At 44.0% G+C, this 19,309-nt stretch overlaps 1 protein-coding gene across 11 annotated transcripts in view; it reads left to right on the top strand.

Moving 5' to 3' along the window:
* The window catches only part of RBFOX2 (RNA binding fox-1 homolog 2), a 333,252-nt gene that overhangs the window by 84,495 nt on the left and 229,448 nt on the right, over positions 1-19,309 (top strand). Inside the window, exon 1 of one of the 11 annotated variants that reach the window (XM_068240194.1) lies at positions 8,287-8,512. The exons of the other annotated variants lie outside the window; for them this stretch is intronic. Coding sequence (XP_068096295.1) covers positions 8,486-8,512 — 27 coding nt within the window. The 5' untranslated portion in view covers positions 8,287-8,485. Of the gene's footprint in view, positions 1-8,286; positions 8,513-19,309 lie in introns of those variants that run through there. 11 annotated transcript variants of the gene reach the window in all.

Genomic DNA, 19,309 nt, shown 5'->3' with positions numbered 1-19,309 from the left:
CTGCGGTAGAAAAGGCTAAAATGCTGTCTTTTGCTGTCTGCGTTTTTGGTGCTTTTTTGAAGGCGTTTTAACGCCAATACATGACTATCAATTGAAATGAAAAAATGCCGCTGTCGGCCCTGAAAAAGCGCTGGGGAGCTTCAAAACACAACACTCAAGTACGCGGAGTTAAGTGTGAGAGGTAAAATAAAAGTCTATGGACTTTCATTTTTTCATGGAAAATGCTAACTATGGCCATGGCGGTAAAACGCCAAAAAAGGCCTGTAGTGTGAAAGAGCCCTAAGACAAAGGAGCTCAGTGAGAAGGACCTGCGGCTGCGCATTGTGGCTGCTAACAAGTCAGGAAAGGGCTACAAGGCCATTTCTAAATGTGTTCAAGCTCTATTGGCTACAGTGAAAAGTATTATTTAAAAAATACAAGATGTTTTGGATGTGGTCGGAAGCCAAAAGTGACACCTGTGCTGGCCAGGAGGATACCGTAGTGAGACAGGTGCAAAAAGAATCCAAGGATCACCACCAAGGCCATCCTGGTAAATCTAGGCTCTGCTGGTGGCAATGTATCAAGGCAGACAATCCAACGGACACTGCACGCTGCTGGGTTCCACAGATGCAGACCAAGGAGGATGCCACTTCTCCAGATAAGGCACACAAAAGCTTGCTTGGCCTTTGCAAATGCTCATCTAGAAAAAGAAGAAGACTTCTGGTCTTCTGTGTTATGGTCAGATGAAACAAAAAATGTAATTGTTTGGACACAATTATAGTTACATAGTTATTTTGGTTAAAAAAAGACATACATCCATCGAGTTCAACCAGTACAAAGTACAACTCCAGCCTGCACCCTCACATATCCCTGTTGATCCAGAGGAAGGCGAAAAAAAACCCACAAGGCATGGTCCAATTAGCCCCAAAAGGGAAAAATTCCTTCCCGACTCCAGATGGCAATCAGATAAAATCCCTGGATCAACAGCATTAGGCATAACCTAGTAATTGTAGCCATGGATGTCTTTCAACGCAAGGAAAGCATCTAAGCCCCCTTTAAATGCAGGTATAGAGTTTGCCATAACGACTTCCTGTGGCAATGCATTCCACATCTTAATCACTCTTACTGTAAAGAACCCTTTCCTAAATAAATGGCTAAAACGTTTTTCCTCCATGCGCAGATCATGTCCTCTAGTCCTTTGAATAGGCATTTGGCATAAAAAATGATAAACCTTCAACCCAAACAACACAATACCTACTGTCAAACATGGTGGTGGGAGCCTAATGCTTTGGGGGTGTTTTCAGCCAATGGACCAGGGAACCTAATCACAGTAAACAGCACCATGAAAAAAGAGCAATACAGTGGTTTGCAAAAGTATTCGGCCCCCTTGAAGTTTTCCACATTTTGTCATATTACTGCCTTAAACATGAATCAGTTTTATTGGAATCCCACGTGAAAGACCAATACATAGTGGTGTACATGTGAGAAGTGGAATGAAAATCATACATGATTCCAAACATTTTTTACAAATAACTGCAGTGGGATGTGCGTAATCATTCAGCTCCCTTTGGTCTGAGTGCAGTCAGTTGCCCATAGACATTGCCTGATGAGTGCTAATGACTAAATAGAGTGCACCTGTGTGTAATCTAATGTCAGTACAAATACAGCTGCTCTGTGACGGCCTCAGAGGTTGTCTAAGAGAATATTGGGAGAAACAACACCGTGAATTCTAAAGAACACACCAGACAGGTCAGGGATAAAGTTATTGAGAAATTTAAAGCAGGCTTTGGCTACAAAAAGATTTCCAAAGCCTTGAACATTCCACGAAGCACTGTTCAAGCGATCATTCAGAAATGGAAGGAGTATGGCACAACTGTAAACCTACCAAGATAAGGCCATTCACCTAAACTCACAGGCCGAACAAGTAGAGCGCTGATCAGAAATGCAGTCAAGAGGCCCATGGTGACTCTGGACGTGCTGCAGAGATCGCAAGCTCAGGTAGGGGAATCTGTCCATAGTACAACTATTAGTCGTGCACTGCACAAAATTGGCCTTTATGGAAGATTGGCAAGAAGAAAGCCATTGTTAACAGAAAAGCAAAAGATGTCCCGTTTGTAGCCACAAGCCATGTGGGGGACACAGCAACCATGTGGAAGAAGGTGCTCTGGTGTCAGATGAGGCCAAAAAGGATTCTCAACCACAACATCAGGTAGTCTGCAGAGAAACTTGGCCTTGGGCACCAGTGGACATTTCAGCATGACAATGACCTAAAACACACTGTAAAAGTGGTGAAGAAATGGTTAGCAGACAACATTAACATTTTGGAGTGGCCTAGCCATAGTCCTGACTTTAATCCATTTGAGAATCTGTGGAGGGAGCTAAAGGCTCTGAGGGCTCTGCCTCTGACACAGGAGATCAGGGTTCGAATCTCTGCTCTGTCTGTTCAGTAAGACAGCACCTATTCAGTAGGAGACCTTAGGCAAGTCTCCCAAACACTGCTACTGCCTATAGAGCGTGTCCTAGTGGCTGCAGCTCTGGTGCTTTGAGTCCGCCAGGAGAAAAGCGTGATATAAATTTGTCTTTGTGTAAAGATCAGGGTGATGGCAAGAAGACCCTCCAACCTGAAAGATTTGGAGCTCATTGCTAAAGATGAATGGGCAAAAATACCTGTGGAGACATGCAAAAAGCTGGTCTGCAATTATAGGAGGCATTTGATTGCTGTAACAGCCAATAAAGGCTTTTCTATTTATTATTGAGAAGGCTATGAATAATTTTGGACTGGACACGTTTTGCTCAAATGTCATTTCCTGTCCAAAAATTAGTTGCTGGTTGAATAAAAGTAACTGAGTCAAGATTTGCCAGGGATATGAGTAATTATGGGCAGCACTGTACAAGTATCTGTAAACGTTCCTTATGAAGGGTTGTTGATTAAGCTTCTATTCACTTAATATGATTATTTTTCTGTTAATAGTCTGTGACAGAATGCATTACTGTGACGTCCTCCAAAACGAGGCTCCAGGAACATGCACCATGGTTGGGCACTTAATTTGAACTTGAAAATGTTTACAAAAAACCTTCCAAATAATAAGATATTGGGATTTAGTCTGGTCACATAGATGGCAGTGCTCTTCTATTTCTGTGAGGGCCATTTCACACTAATGGCCCATACTCACGGGCAGCAAAATTTGCATGTAGCCAGCACACGTGAGCGTGTGGGCGACAGGCCGGCGACAGCTCCTCGCCAGGTCCCTCCGCGTACACACGCGGAAGAGGGACCAGCGGCGCGACGGAAGCTGTCGCCGACGTTCCTCCTCCCCCCGCCGGAAGCTCCGCATTCTCAATGGAGGTTGCTGTCGCTAGTCCGCGTACTCACGCGGACTAGCAGCAGTTGCGGCGGAGGTGCGGCGGCGACTGTCGCCAGGCGATTGAAACTTTCAATTGCCTGGCGACATCAACGACGGGCGACAGTTCGGGGTGCGTGCCCGTGCGACGACCCATACTCACGGGCGACCTGTCGCCGCAGCGACAATTGTAGCCTGTGAGTATGGGCCATAAGCCTTAATTCACTAAGCTTTACCAAACATTTTATCAAACGTTTGATAATTTAATTCATGAGTAAAATCTAATTTTGAATTCAGTAAGCTGTTTATAGAGTTAGTGAACATTTTATCGATAAAACATTTGATAAATCTATAACCCCTTACTGAATTCAAAATTAGATTTTACTCATGAGGTAAATTATCAAACGTTTAATAAATCTTAGTGAATTGAGGCCTATGACTGTTGTGTTGCAGGAAAATTCTGCATGCCAACTCACAATACAATTCTATGGGCAGTACTGCGTCGTAATGGAACGCGTTATTCTAACTTGCTGCATACAGACTTTTTGAATTAAAGTCTATGTCCAGTCTAGGTCATTTTTGCTCTAGTTCCACTATTCTCTGCACTGATTTTAATAAATATTGCCTGGTGTTATTACAATTTAGCCATTTATTTAGGAAAGGGTTCTTTACAGTAAGAGTGATTAAAATATGGAATGTATTGCCACAGGAAGTAGTTATGGCAAATTCTATATCTGCGTTTGAGGGGGGCTTAGATGCTTTCCTTCTATTGACATCCATGGCTATAAATACTAGGTACCGTAATTCCTGGTGGTGGTGATCCAGGGATTTTTTCTGACTGCCGTCTGGAGTCGGGAAGGAATTGTTTTCCCTTTTTGGGGCTATTTGGACCATGCCTTGAGGATTTTTCGCCTTCCGCTGGATCAACAGGGATATGTGAGGATGCAGGCTGGTGCTTACTTCATTAAATTGATTCTGATTCTGATTTCCTGGTTGAACTCTATGAACGTATGTCTTTTTTTTTTATGCCAAATAACTATGTAACTAATTGGTTATTCAATCTACCTGACACTGGAGTATGTTTTTATTGGAGCAAGAAAAGCTGTACCAAAGGGGTATTTACCTAGGTGGAGGTCCAGAGGCTTCCCATGTATCCCCTTCCCCAAAACTTTGTCAACAAAGGCTTGTGGATTGAGCTTGGATGGGCTGTGCAGGCCCAGACTCCTTGCTCCTGTGCAGTAGTATGGAGCTGAAAGGGCTCTGCTTTTTTTTCTGCAGAGCCTGATCGGCTACTCTGTGCTAGTGCAAGTGCACAGGCACATGTGCAGTGTGCCTGCACTCATTCTCTTATGGGAGCTTGGGTCACTGGAATGGTGGAACGGTGAGGTAGACGAGGAAGACTCCCTTTATCTAGGTATTGGAAATATATATATTTTTTTTTGCCCAATTTTTCTTACTGGTTTGCTTCAATATCTGTCCTTATATTTACCTCTCATTGTTAACATCTGTCTGGTATTATTGATATCTGCTTGTTATTGTATGACTAAGCTGTTGCCATGCCTCATTCTTTCTGGAAATGCGCATTCTATCTTGGCTTCACCTCCATTTTGCCACACGTGTTGTCACATTCCCTTGTGGTCTTAAAGCGGATCCGAGATGAAAAAATAACTATAACAAGTAACTTGTCTATATATCTTATCTAAAGTTTGGATAGTTTACACAGCAAATCTAGCTGCAGCTTTAATAAAATATGATTATTTCTTCCTGTGATACAATGACAGCAGCCGTGTTGTTTGTAAACATTACACAGAGGCAGGCTTATCTGCATCTTGAGCAAAAAAACCTAATTCCCCCCCCCCCCCCCCCCGCTGCCTCTGAAATCTCTGGCTAGTAATACCCCCCCCCCCCTCCTCCTGCCCAGACTGAGCTCCCATGAGCCCTTGCTACTGTCTGAGGGCTGGAACCCACTAGAGCGATTTTTTTTTTTTTTTTTTTTTTTTTTTTTTTTTTTGCGTTTAGGGAGCGTGATAAATCGCTAGCGATTTCCCTAAACGCTCTGCCAATGTAAATGGATGGTGCAAATTCCACAGAAGCGATTAGCAAAATCGCAAACGCAGGACATGCAGCATTTTGTTAGCGTTTGTGGTTCAATGTAAAGTATATAATCGCTGGCGTAATCGCTCATCAAAACCTGCACGGAGCGATTTTGCTAGCATTTTGAAGTTACTGCACACTGTAACAAAATTTAAAATTAATTAAAAGGACCAATCAGACTTTAAACCGCTAATCGCTACACAACCACTGGGCAAATTGATACACTTTTTAAAATCGCTCCCTAAAACGCTCAGGAAAGTGCTTACAAACTGCTCATACAAAACGCTAGCGATTGCGATTAGCGATAGCGTTTTATAGTGGGTTCCAGGCCTGAAAGTGCCTTGGCTCTCTGAACACCTGTGGGAGTATTGAAACAAAAACTATTTAGCTTGAGGAATGCCCTATAAACAATAGAAAAGGAACACAATTATGCAATGAGTAAAAGTTCATCTCGGATCCACTTTGTTTCTCCTGTTAAATCAATATCCATATCTTTAGGTTGCTGGTCTCTGCAACAAAATAAAATAAATCACTTTTTTTTTTCAGACCTCTGATCAATAAAGAAGAGGTCTCAGCAGCACACAGTCTGTTAACAGAACACAATTTATTAAAACTAGTACGAGGAGATATGAGCATAAATCTGGTGCAAAACAAGTGCAGAAGTGGAACTATTTCTCAGAGCCACCACTCGGAATCTTTGATCTGAGCGATTTCCATTTTAGCTCCAGTTCTTGCACTTGTTTTGATAAATCTTCCGTTTTGATAAATCTTCCACTAACAATTTGCAGTATTAATAAACCGTTTAAATTGTTATGATGCAGTTATTAAGGCCTTGTTCACATTGCGTTGCGCTTTCGTCCCGTGCGGAGCGTTTTTTTCTCTAATCGCTCTGCGTTATAAGCGCTTTAGCAGAGCAATTATTTAAATCACTTCCTGACGTCAGTCAGGAAGTGATTACTTTGTACCCTGAAATGAATAAATACAATGTATGTATTCATTAAAGCGCTGAGCAAATAGCTATACAAAGCACTTTGGCGTCAATTCACCAGAGAGGATTTACTAAGAGAAAAAAGGTAGGTAGTTTATCTCATGAGGTATTTTAACACTCTGGAGTCAATTCACCAGTGTGAGAGGACAGAGAGAAAAGTGTTCGATAGCAGGGGATAATGGAGAGATATGCATGAGGAAAGTGTGAGAAAGCAGAGAGTTAGGTAATCGGTATTAATGATTTACATGGGATACTTTTCCTCTCTTTTCCTCTCTGTAAGCTTGAAAGTGAAGCATTGTGGGTAGGAGGCGGAGGTTTACCACTACCTGACCAGAGTATTCCCGCCTTTTACTGCCGGATCATATCATAAATCATATCACGAGTGAGTCTGAACTTCTTCACCACCTCTTTCTCAGTAAAATTATCAAGAACTGTTCTCTCACGAAAAATACGAGGGGCGATTAAACAGACCCTCCTCCTGCGCCTTCGTCTCCTCATAATAGAAGCAAGCTCTAAGGCCTAGTGCACACCAGAGCGGTTCGGCTGCGTTTTGCGATCCGCTTGCGGCTGCGGATACGCTTGGGTAATGTATTTCAATAGGCTGGTGCACACCAGAGCGGGAGTCGTTTTGCAGAAACGCATACTCCCGGGCTGCTGCAGATTTTGGATTGCGGAGGCGTTTCTGCCTCAATGTTAAATATAGTAAAAACGCAAACCGCTCTGAAAAACGGCACTTCAGAGTGGTTTGCCAAGTGGTTTTTGTTACAGTAGCTGTTCAGTAACAGCTTTACTGTAACAACACATGAAATCTACTACACCAAAAACGCTCCACAAAACCGCAAAATGCTACCTGAAACGCTATAGAAAAATAAGAAAAAGCGTTTCAAAATCTGCTAGCATTTTGCGGATCTGCTAGCGGTTTTTGGTGTGCACCAGGCCTAACAGAGTAAGCTCAAAAGGCTCCATCTTCCACAGCAGCAGCTGCTGTGTGAAAACCACGATATCTCCAGGTTCATTCAGGGGATAAAGAGATGAAAAAATAACGAATGGCCACACCCCCTTTCTTCCCTGGTGAATTGTGATTTGGAGAAAAACTAACTACTAACTATCACTTATTTATCTCATACTTATCTCACATTTATCTCTTGCATTTCTCTCTGTCGATATTTTCCCCTATACTTCTGGAGAATTGCTATTTGGAGATATCACAGGAGGTAAATTACCTCCCAAGAGATAAATAGGTTGGTAACCTCTGGTGAATTGACGCCTTTGTGATTTCCCTACACCTTCCATTCAGGGCAAATCTCCCTGAAAATGCTACATGTAGTGCTTTTGTCAGCTGCAAGCAAACGGAACGCCCCAATGAGAACTATCTCATTGGAAAGCACAGTGTTAGGGCGAATTGTACAAATTGCCTGCACTTAAATTCCAAAAAATGCTTCTAGTGTGAACATGCCCTGATGGTGTGTAGACTTTTAAGACTGCAAAATGTCACTTATAATGTTCTATGCCACAATTTTACTCCTTTCGTTATTGGTTGGGCATGTTTTACAGCAAGGCTGCAGTGCAGGCTTCTGCTCCCTTTGATCTTGTTATTCGCCTTTATATTCTCAATCTCTGATCTCCACTCCATGGTGTTAGGGATTCATTAATCTGATTTTACTTTCTTCGTGCTCTTCCTTCCTTAAACCTCACTAAAATTCAGTGTGTGTAATCTCTCCCTCTCTGTCGTTGCCATGTGTAATGAGAGATGTCCCTTCTGGCCAGCCAAGCAGGAGAGGAAGGGGGAGGGGAGAGGAAGAGACAGGAGAGAGCTGGGAGCCTGTCTGGGAGGGGGAGGAAGGAGGGAGAGGAGTGGCAAAGCAGTGATAAATTACCCCTGGAGTCAGAAGGAGGAGCTTGATCCTGAGAGAGAGAAATAGAGAGAAAGGGAGCAAAGAAAGAGAGGAAGAAAGGAAGGAAGGAGTCACACACAAGGACACACAATCCTGAACAATATTCCACAAGAACACAGCGTGAACGGATCAGAGCAGCCTCCAATCTCCTCGCAGGTTTTCTTGCTCTTCTCCTCTTGTGTCGGTTTATGGAGAAGAATAAAATGGTCTCGCAGGTAAGTCTGCAATGTTTTTCTGTCCATATTCGTGCACTCTTTCTTGCCCAGCAGTCCCCCTCCCCCTTTCTTCCCTTTACCTCCCCATCCTTTGTGTTTCTGTCTTTGTTTCTAGCCATAATTGGTACCATGTGCGGCTTTTTCCACTCCTGCTTCCCAGTCTGCCATTCTGGGCACAGGAAGATCAGAATGTGAATGTGTGTAACAGCATACACCCCCCACCCTTTGCCCATTTTCTGTCTGCTGCTTTCTCTTAGGCTTTGCAGATACGCTTCTTAGAAGATCATTGTGCCAATAATGGTGGATGTTGGACAAAGCTCTCTGGCAAGACGAGATTTTTGTTAGAAAAGGGATTTTGTGAAGCGCTGATCTAATAGTTGTTGATATGTGGAGTCTCGCCTGTGGAGAATGGTGTAGTTTGTTGCTGCTGGATAGTATGGCGCGCATGTAATCTGCAGGTAACCCGTGATGGCTATTTGTCGGGCGTCCTGCTTTTTCCTGTGCCTGGTGTCGCCCCCGACTGCTGGGATCATTTACATTCTGTTCATACAGCCAGACTGGGCATTCCCCGGGTATTGCAGATTGCGCAGGGAATCCTGCAGCGGGACCGCAGTAGTCAGAATTTTTAGTGGGGAGATCATAATATCCACGGGGGGAGGGAGAGAGCGAAGATGAATGTGTGTAGAGGGAGGGGGCTGCGATGTGAAAGCAATGAGGGGGGAGATACAGCCATTCAGATTTCCAGCTGAAAATGCTCTCCTGGTGAAGCGCATGGAAGGCTCAGGAGGATCCCTGTACCGGGTTGTTGCTTTTGTCGCTGGGATAACCCTTCTATGGGGGGAGGGGGTGCTTTTTTTCGCACTCCGCCATCTCACGTGGTTATAAACGTTGATACATTATGCTGTCAATTGCCGGGCTCCCAGTTCTATACAGTAAAATCTCCATACACTGGCTAACCTCAACCCAGCATGCCGCATGTTGAAAGGAACAATGGAGATCCAAATGCTTCATGTTTGTCACCAAAGCGAGGTCCTCTGTTTAGGTTCCCACTAATGGTACAATTTTCAATGAAGAATCACTCCAGTGATCAAATAAATGCAATTGGATTGCCAGAGAATAAACATTGTTAATGTCCTAAATCGACTAAATGATTCTAATGGTGATAGTTTGATGACAATTTATTAGATTGGAATAACACCTTTATTTTATAATATTTTATTGTAATGGATAGGGAGTACACATTGGATTTTGGAATAATCAATGTATTATAACATTTTATTTGCTATAGCTCAAAAAATTGTACCGTTAGTGGGCACCATTAGAACACATCTGCATTATGACAGTATATGGTGTGCGAGATCCTGTCCATGAGGAGGGCGGTTTTGAAAAACGCAATAGTGGACTTTGACCCGCTCGTCCTCTGGTTCTACTGGTTGGTGTGTATTGTGTATGTTACTTTGTGTGTGTGTGTGTGTGTGTGTGTGTGTGTGTGTGTGTGTGTGTGTGTGTGTGTGTATGTTGCTGGCTGTCGGTCCACACACTAGACGCTTCCAGACTGTAAATGGATGCAGCAATTCCCTCAGCTTGGAGCTCTTCTGCCCTCACCTTTTAAGGATATTTGTATGCCAGACATTGTACTGCTGACATTTTTGTTATAACAGTAGGACGAGGGGAGGTGGTGCTTGCAGAATTGGTAAAGGGGTTTTAAAAAAGTAACACATCACAGGGCTGTTAAATGGTTACCACAGTGGCTAATTGTATTGACTAAAGGGGTTGTTTACATTACAGGTTAATGCGGTGCATGGTAAATATACATTTTTGTTTTTTACATCTTTACCTTGATTTACAGAACAACATGCGTCCTTATCTCACCTATCATGTTGACACATTTTTTCCAATCTTAAAATCTCCCAATGATGGCAGATGCACTGGCTCTAAGTGCATGGAAACGTGAAAATCAATTATTTATATTAGGGCTGGCTGATACCAGTGTGTTGTTTTGCGATACACTGAGAGAAAATTCTGCATGCTCCATTTTGTTTGTGTGTTGACTTGCAGTCGTCTTTTCAGGTAAAATTTAAAGTGATCCTTGAATCCTTCAGTGGGATGACAAAAGCAAGACAGTTGGTAAGGCAGGCTATACACTGTACAGTCTTGTTCAGCCTTACAACATCTATGCAGTGTGAGGACCTACCTAAAAACTGTTCACTTGATCTGTTATGGAGGTTGTGTGTTGTACAGCCCCACTATTTTACCTGCTGTATTAGTTATAAACACAGCTCTACTGGTCCCTAAAATGTGCTGTTCTTCCTGTTTGCAGTCAAGTCATGGCATTCCCAGTCACAGAGTTTGTTCATGCAGTTAAATGAGGTTTATCAGTCAGCTGCTATCAGAATCCACATGGGTCCCAAAAACAAATAGGTCATAGCCCCTCTAGAGTGCCCAGGCAAGGTAACTTTCTGGGCCCAGTGTTTGCTTGCCCTCATGATAGTGGGGCCTGGTGCTAGCAGCAAAATCCTAGTCTGATTTCAGAGCCCCACTGAAGTGGAGAAAAGCCCAACCCAATTTCTGTAGTTAATATACTGTAGTAGATACAATTATAAAAGTTTTCCTTGTGTTATTCTACTGCAAGATCGCTTTAAATGAGATTCTTCGCACATGTAAAATATAACAATAAAATCCTTGCTCTTCCAATTGTTTTCAGTGTGAGCAAACTATAAGGCTTTCCATAGATAGGAATTTTCATGACCTGATGTCACTCTTGTGCTTGATTCCCACTATCTCAACAATTTTTTTTGTTGTAAGCACAATTAAACAGGTCAGAAACCTGAGTTACTCACCTATGGAGAGGGAAGGCTCTGAATCCCATAGAGCCTTTCCTGGTCCTCTTTCCGTTCCCTCCTTTCCACTGTTGTCCCCATTGGATAGCCACAGCTTCGGGACTCCTCGGCAAGCTTCAGAAGCACTCGCGTCCCCGGGAGCTTAGGAACATGGGCGCATCCGTGCTGCGTAAATGCAAACCAGGATCCACCTAAGACGGAGGGCTAAAGTCGTATTTGACCAAACTGGTCTAAGAACTTTACCAAGGCCCGGCAATGGAATGAATGCAACTCATTAACTTTCTCACATCTGTTAAGTTATTAGATATAGGATAAAATGGGAATAAATACCATGAGTCTATATAGCTTTAAAACATGGGTCACCTATATTGGCAACCACATAAAATGTGGGTGGAGAAAATACTGTGATGTTACCATGTAGTGTGGTTTCTACAGTGATATAAGCTTTACTCTTGCCTCCTGTTTTGAACTCCTGGGGGTTGGGTGGGTTCAAATCCAAGCTAGGACTATTTGCATGGGTTTCCTCTGTGCTGCTGTTTCCATCCACATACCAAAAACATACAGATCATGTTAATTGGTTTTCAGGGATTGGCCTAAGAGGAGATCCCAATCTAATCCATGTTGTAATTACAGACTAAAGGTAGCCATACACTGGTCGATTTGCCATTAGATCGACCAGGATCGTATGGCTGCCTTTACTGCAAACAGATTGTGAATCGATTTCAGCCTGAAACCGATCACAATCTGTTGAGCTGCTCCTGCCGCCTGTTCCCCCCCCCCCCCCCCCCCCTGTATACATTACCTGAAGCTGGCTCCGGGTCCTCTTTTCCGCGCTGCACCCGACACCGCATCCCAGCGTACACTGTGTCACTCCGTGACCAGGAAGTTCAAAGAGAGCGCTCTCTATTTGAACTTCCTGGTCACTGGAGTGACACAGGAAGTTAATGCACGCTGGGATGGAAGCAGAAACAGAGCGGTGCAGCGCGGAGAAGATGCCCGGGAGCCAGCGTCGGGCAATGTATAACTGTATCGGATCGGCCGCCGCTAGCGACGCGCTCCCTACCCGCGGGCGATCGACTGTAATTTCCCGCACGGCGTGATCGACGGACCGATCCGATTTCGGGAGGAAATCGGATCGGCGGGTGCGTTTAGCGCGAACGATTGGCAGCAGATTCGATCCCAGTGATCGAATCTGCTGTCGAAACGGCCGCAAATCGGGCCAGTGTATGGCCAGCTTTAGAGACTATTTAGTGACCGGATTATGTAATCTGGGAAGTGCTGCAGAAGATGTCAGTGCTATATAAATACAGGATTATGAAATGTGTTTTCAGGTATCCCAGAGCTTAGATGCTGTCCTTCAGTGGTAGCCGAACACTGGAAGCATCTGACCTAAACCATATCCATGGCAGATCAACATACAAGTTGTATAGGCTTCTTATCAGTCAGCACAGCTGGAAGAGTGTATCGTACCTAAATAAAGAGTAAGGCCTCGTTCACATCTAAAATCATAATAGCAAATGCAAGCATTTTGCGATTTTGTGAGGCGAGTTTTTTTCCCCCTCCCGGCGCTCCACTGCGTGCTGCGTTTTTGGTAAAAGCGCTTTTCTAAGTGTTTTTCCAGATCGGTTTTGTCAAGTCAGGGAGTGAATGACCCGGAAAAGAATAACTAAAATGTATTTTAAAAAAACGAGAACGCAATCGCCGCATAAAGTGGTTTTGTGAGTGTTTATCTCTCTTCCTCTAACTTCCATAATAGTATACAAAACTAAAAGTGGTACAGGCACTGAATAGCAGATGCAACGTGCTTATATGAACCTTATCGAGATTAATTGCACAAGCGTTTCTGGAAAAAAGGGCAAAGACCAGGGCTGTGGAGTCGGTACAAAAATCCACCAACTCAGACTCCTCAGTTTAGGATTCCACCGACTCGGACTCCTCTAATTTGCATATTACAGTCTTGTTGATTGAAAGTATGTAACATAAAAATTATCTCATAACTGCCAACGCTTAGGAATTTTAAAAGACAACTGAAGTGAGAAGGATATGTAGACATACATATGCCATATTTATTCCCTTTAGGCATAGACTAAAACTAGTCCTTGGTAAGAGTATTTGTAAAAGGCACAGACCGGAACAAAGAACATCTATCAGGCCCTAGGCAATGTAACTGTGGGTACATGTAAGAATGATGTGCAGGTACTCTGCAGGAGAATGAGGTGATTCTTCCTCTTATTACACATCTGAACATGTATCAGGCCCTAGGCAATGTGACTGTGGGTACATGTAAGAGTGATGTGCAGGTACTCTGTTGGGGAATGAGAAGATTCCTCCTCTATTACACATTCTTCATGCACAATCTGAACATGGATCAGGCCCTAGGCAATGTAACCGTGGGTACATGTAAGAGTGATGTGCAGGCACTCTGCAGGAGAATGAGGCGATTATTCCTCTATTACACATCATGCACAATCTGAACCAGGTTTATGGGCGATAGACAACGCCTCTGATCAATGTGCACAACATTCTCAGTGGATTCTCTGCAGCTTTGTGGGGAGTGCATATGTAGAGTATAGTACTACTGTGTAACAAAGTAAACCTGAGACAGATAAAATTAAAGTTTTATACATATCTGGGGCTTCCTCCAGCCCCCTTCAGACTAATCAGTCCCTCGCTGTCCTCCTCCGCTACCTTGATCTTCTGCTACGAGTCCAGGTACTTGAGCCCTTCTTGCTTAGTTTGCATGCACACATTCCGCCGCCGGGAGCATACTACACCTGCGCAGCAGTATTGCGCAGGTGCAGAATGCTCCTGGCTGTAGAAGCGGCACATGGCCAGACAGGGCTGACTGGCTGAATTACCGGGACTCATAGCAGAAGATCCAGGTGGCCGAGGAGGACAGCGAGAGACTGATTAGCCTGAAGGGGGCTGGAGGAAGCCGCAGGTATGTATAACACTTTTTTTCTTTTCATCTGTCTCAGGTACCCTTTAATTTGTAGTCACCAAACCAAATTTTAACAACATATCAAATTATTTGATTTCATGAGCAAACATTTGCATAAATCATCATCAACACAGAATTATTTCCATCTCATTGACCATCTATTTTAGAGACACTGCTACACATCAGGCTTTATTCTTACAGCATAGATGTTGTTTAGTATATATAAGAGACTCCTGTGTACACATCATATATACTGTACAGTCACAATCAGATATGTATATCTGACTTTAAAAATACGGGGACTGCTTTATTGAAGCAGCACAAGTAACTAATTTTGATTGGTTTATTTCATTTTTGTGGACTAAGCACAACTATTACTGTATATATAAACTATTTATGATGACTATTATCTGAGAAATAAAACATTTTATCATATTTTCTATTTTAATTACAGTTCAAATTCATTAGGAGTCGGAGTCAGTGCATTTTTTCCCGACTCCGACTCTAGGCACCCAAAATTGCTCCGACTCCAAAAAAACCCTTAGTGTGAACGAACCCTTACTGTTAGCCATAAAATCCAAAACCAATTCTCTATTAACTGTTAAATATGTAAAAATGATGCTATCTAGGCAATTCAAAAGTTTAAAATCAATCTCACTTTTTCCCCCAATAGATTGTTTTTCTGATGCCCCCAGGCTCTTATCTTGTACGAAGGCTACAGAAGGGAAGTTGCAGTGCATGCTAACTCAATCTGATTGCAATTATGTGTCAGTTTGTTAATTTGTACAGCCATAATAATCCAACATGCATACAGACTGTTTCGGATTGTTTGATCCTCAACAATGCATAGCATGGATTAACCACCCTGGCGTTCAATTTCCCCGGGATTTCTGTGCAAAAAGTTTCAATTAATTTCTAATAATTTTCAATTTTTTTTTTTTTTTTTTTTTTTTTTTGTAAATTGAATTCAATACAGGTTATTGTATTGAATTTAATAAAAAAAAAAAGTGTTTTCTGCAAGATGTTGATGACGCTGTTGTCATCAACGCCGATGACCTTGGTGTCATCAACGCCGATCAACGGGGGACATGTGATCGCCGAGGGAGAAACAAAATCCGCCAAGGGACATGGAAGAAGACACTGGGGAAGCTATCAGAGGTACGCGACGAGGGATCAGCACGCCAATGGTGAGTATAAGACCCAGATGTATAGGTAGCCAGATGTGCAGCCACGTGTAATTAGCCAGATGTATAGGTAGCCAGATGTGCAGCCAGGTGTATATAGTGAGCCAGATGTGCAGCCAGGTATATATAGTGAGCCAGATGTGCAGCCAGGTATATATAGTGAGCCAGATGTGCAGCCAGGTATATATAGTGAGCCAGATGTGCAGCCAGGTATATATAGTGAGCCAGATGTGCAGCCAGGTATATATAGTGAGCCAGATGTGCAGCCAGGTATATATAGTGAGCCAGATGTGCAGCCAGGTATATAGTGAGCCAGATGTGCAGCCAGATTTATAGGTTGCCAGATGTCCCCCCCCCCCCCCCCATCCTAGCACGCTGTGGGTAGTGATCTGTGCTACCCACTGCGTGTAGAACAAGCATCCAGCCACCCTAGGGAATCCCTGGGCAGCCAGCGGGGCAGAGAATGTGCAGGAGTTCCCCCTTGTATGCGGATGCTATGTGGAGGGGGATCCCCCTCTGTGCGGGTGGGGGGATCCCCTTCAATGATGGCTATGTGGGCGGGGGATCCCCCTCTGTGCGGGTGGGGGGATCCCCCTTCAATGGTGGCTATTTGGGTGGCCTATCCCCTCCAAACCCCCTCCCTCCCGATCTCATCTCCCCCCTGTCTCAGCCCATCGAGTAAATGGGTGTACTCACCCGAGGGCTTTCTCCAGCGACGGCTGCAGCGCCCTCCCTCCTCCATCTCCGAAGTCTCGTTTGCCGTACAGTTACATTACGAGACTTGGTGGCTGGATGCTTGTTCTGCACGCTGTTGGTAGCACAGATCGCTACCCACAGCGTGCAGTCAGGCATCCAGCCATCCTGGGGAATCCCTCTGATGAGATAAAAATGCAGCCGGTGGGGAAGATTTAAATCGATCGCTGGCGGGTCGGGAGTGCGTCGATAGCGGCGTTCAAATGACCGACAACCAACTCTAGCGGCAATACATTACCTGATCCGGCTGTTGCGTATGCCCTCTGTCCCCGCTGCCCCTTCTTCGCTGGGCTCCGGCAGGCTTCACCTCTTCCTGTCCCGACAGGAAGTTTTAACAGTAGAGTGCCCTCTACTGTTTAAACTTCCTCGGACAGGAAGTATAGTGAAGCTGGAGCCCAGAGCGGAGAAGACAGCGGAGACCGGGGGACTCGCGCCGGCCGGATCAGGTAATTTATGCAGGGGGGCGGCGGCAGCTTCGCAGATGGTGAATCTATTTCATGCTGAAATCGATTCACAATCTGTTTGCAGCTGTGGAGTCGGAGTAGGAGTCGGAGCAATTTTGGGCACTCGGAGTTGGAATCAGTCGTTTATTTCATAAACGTCGAGTCGGATGATTTTTGTACAAAATCCACAGCCCTGTTAAGTATTAGAGTAAGGAGTCAGTCGAGGAGTCGGGCCATTTTGGGTACCCGGAGTCGTGGTTTCATAAACTGAGGAGTTGGAGTCGGAAGATTTTTGTACCGACTCCACAGCCCTGGTTTGCAGTAATGGCAGTCATATGATCCCTCTCTGATCAGATTCGATCAGAGAGGGATCTATCTGTTGGTCGATCTGATGGCAAATCGACCAGTATATGGCCACCTTAAGATCTAAATGTAGAGACTGGAGCAAGGCCCTAGGTGGGCCCTGGTGAGGTCGTAATGTCTGCCTCCTCTATTGCTTACGGTACTCTGTGTTTGACTTTTTTGTTAGTATTTATAACTTGAACTAACTTGTACTTGAGTAAAATACTATTGTGCTTTCGCGTTAAATCTTGAAACTTAACCCTCATGGCGGTCTATTAGAAACTGCCAGGGGGCAGCGCAGCACAATTTTTTAAATTTTTTTTTTTTTTTGGTAAAACCTATAGCGAGCCTACGGCCTGCTGTACAGCGGCATCCCCCCTGCCCGCTTCAAAGAACGGGATTTGCTGAAGGGCTTCCCCATCACCATGGCGACAGGGCGGGATGACGTCATGGACGTCGTGACGTCTAAGGGAGTCCCGATCCACCCCTCAGCGCTGCCTGGCACTGATTGGCCAGGCAGCGCACGGGGTCTGGGGGGTGGCGGTGATCGGGATGCACACGCAGCTAGCAAAGTGCTAGCTGCGTGTTGCGAAAAAAAAAAAGTGAGCAAATCGGCCCAGCAGGGCCTGAGAAATCCTCCTGCGCGGCATAGCCAGAGCTCAGCTCGGGCTTACCGCCAGGAAGGTTGAAGAGAACCCTAGGTGTAGGTTAGTTTGAAAAATCCTATTAGGACACAGAGACAAGTGCTGTATACAATGAGTAGCCTCTGTGTCAATTACAGACTGTCTCCAGGCTCCCCCAGTGCTCTGCTCTCCCCCATAAAAAAAAAAAAAAAAAAGCAGATTGTCGCTAGCCAGCTGTTTACCTAAGGCTGTCGGTCACCGCCGCTCTCCCGCCTCCTCTATAGTGCGGCTCCCCGCCTGTGTCCCTTCCCTCCCCGCCTCTGCAAGCCGATTGGAGGAAGCCTAAGGTCTTGGAGGCCTATAAAAAAAAAAAATGGTGAGGCGATAGATCTCCTTAATAAGGAGATAAGCAGCAATGACAGCCTGAGAGGTTGTAAGCCTTTCTGACGCGGTTCATAACTTAAAAATTTTTTTTTGAAGTTTTAACTGTAGTTAGTATATATCAGCTCTGGTTTAACCACACACCAGACTTTCTGCTTAAAGGTCCTTGGGCAACTGTGGCACATTAACTGTGCGTGCATTTAGCTTATCCTACTGTTGGCATAATTGGCAGCTAACAGTTGGAAAGCTCTTTTCTCTTGACTCTCACTGAAGATTTATTACACAAAGCCATTTTTTCTTGACCTTTGACCAGCATGCAGATGGTGTGCTGTTTGTTCAGTTGCATGCTTCAAGGGCTGCATCTTTATAAAAATGTTTGGTAGCGGCAGGGTTTTTGGTTTTCCTATGAACCATTTGTTTGGTCCAAATGACCAGTCCAGAGCATTTTGGTAAATCTGTTGCTATTGTTTGCAGTTTTGTTTACAAAGAGATAATATATTTTGTTGATAGAACAAAAAAGTGGAATAAGTTCAAAATTAATCTTGCTCAATAATAAATCTGCACCAGGAATTAAAACGAAGGACCAGTTTCCACTGAGACAGCGTGTTTTGCAGGACGGATTCTGCGCTAGTGGAAACTGGCCCTAATATTGCAGTCTCCTTTTTCTGATGGTAAGAATAATAGCAAGGTAAGCTTGAGTGTAGAATATGGGGAGTAAAGTAACATTAAAAAAACAAGTAACATTCCAGCTTATAGTTCATATTTGGTTATAAAAGAAAAAAAAAAAATAATGTAGTTAATCAATAAAAAGACATTTTGTGAGTGCAGAATAAATCTGGCCTGCCTACACATTTTTCCACTCAAGTTTTATCTTCTCCTGCAAACAGGTCTGTTTTCAATCAGAGACAGGAAAGGGTGGGCAGCGGGGGAGGGGGAGAGTTAATTGAGGAAGAGGGTGTAGGAGAAAATTAGCTGCAGTCACTTTAAGGAGATGTCAGCCTGGTTTACTGATACTTTTCTGAAGAGTTTACAATCCCTGTTGTTCAGTGACCCCTTCCTTGTTGATGATGCTTTGAGGACACGCACACTGAATGCCTACCCACTGCCATTCAGGAAATTTATAGGGATGTAATCCAGCATCTAGTTTCACGGTGTATGTTTCCTATTGCTTAAATTTAGTTAACATGTTTGCTTACATAATTTTAATATAAAACAATTAAGATCCTTTTAGTTTTATAAGAATCGATGATTGCTCAAGTATGTATAATCTCTCTACTGTAATTGTTTTAA

The sequence above is a fragment of the Hyperolius riggenbachi genome, chromosome 6 (genome assembly GCF_040937935.1).
Source record: "Hyperolius riggenbachi isolate aHypRig1 chromosome 6, aHypRig1.pri, whole genome shotgun sequence".
Taxonomy (NCBI): Eukaryota; Metazoa; Chordata; class Amphibia; order Anura; family Hyperoliidae; genus Hyperolius; species Hyperolius riggenbachi.
This window is presented reverse-complemented; position numbering and strand designations above follow the sequence as displayed.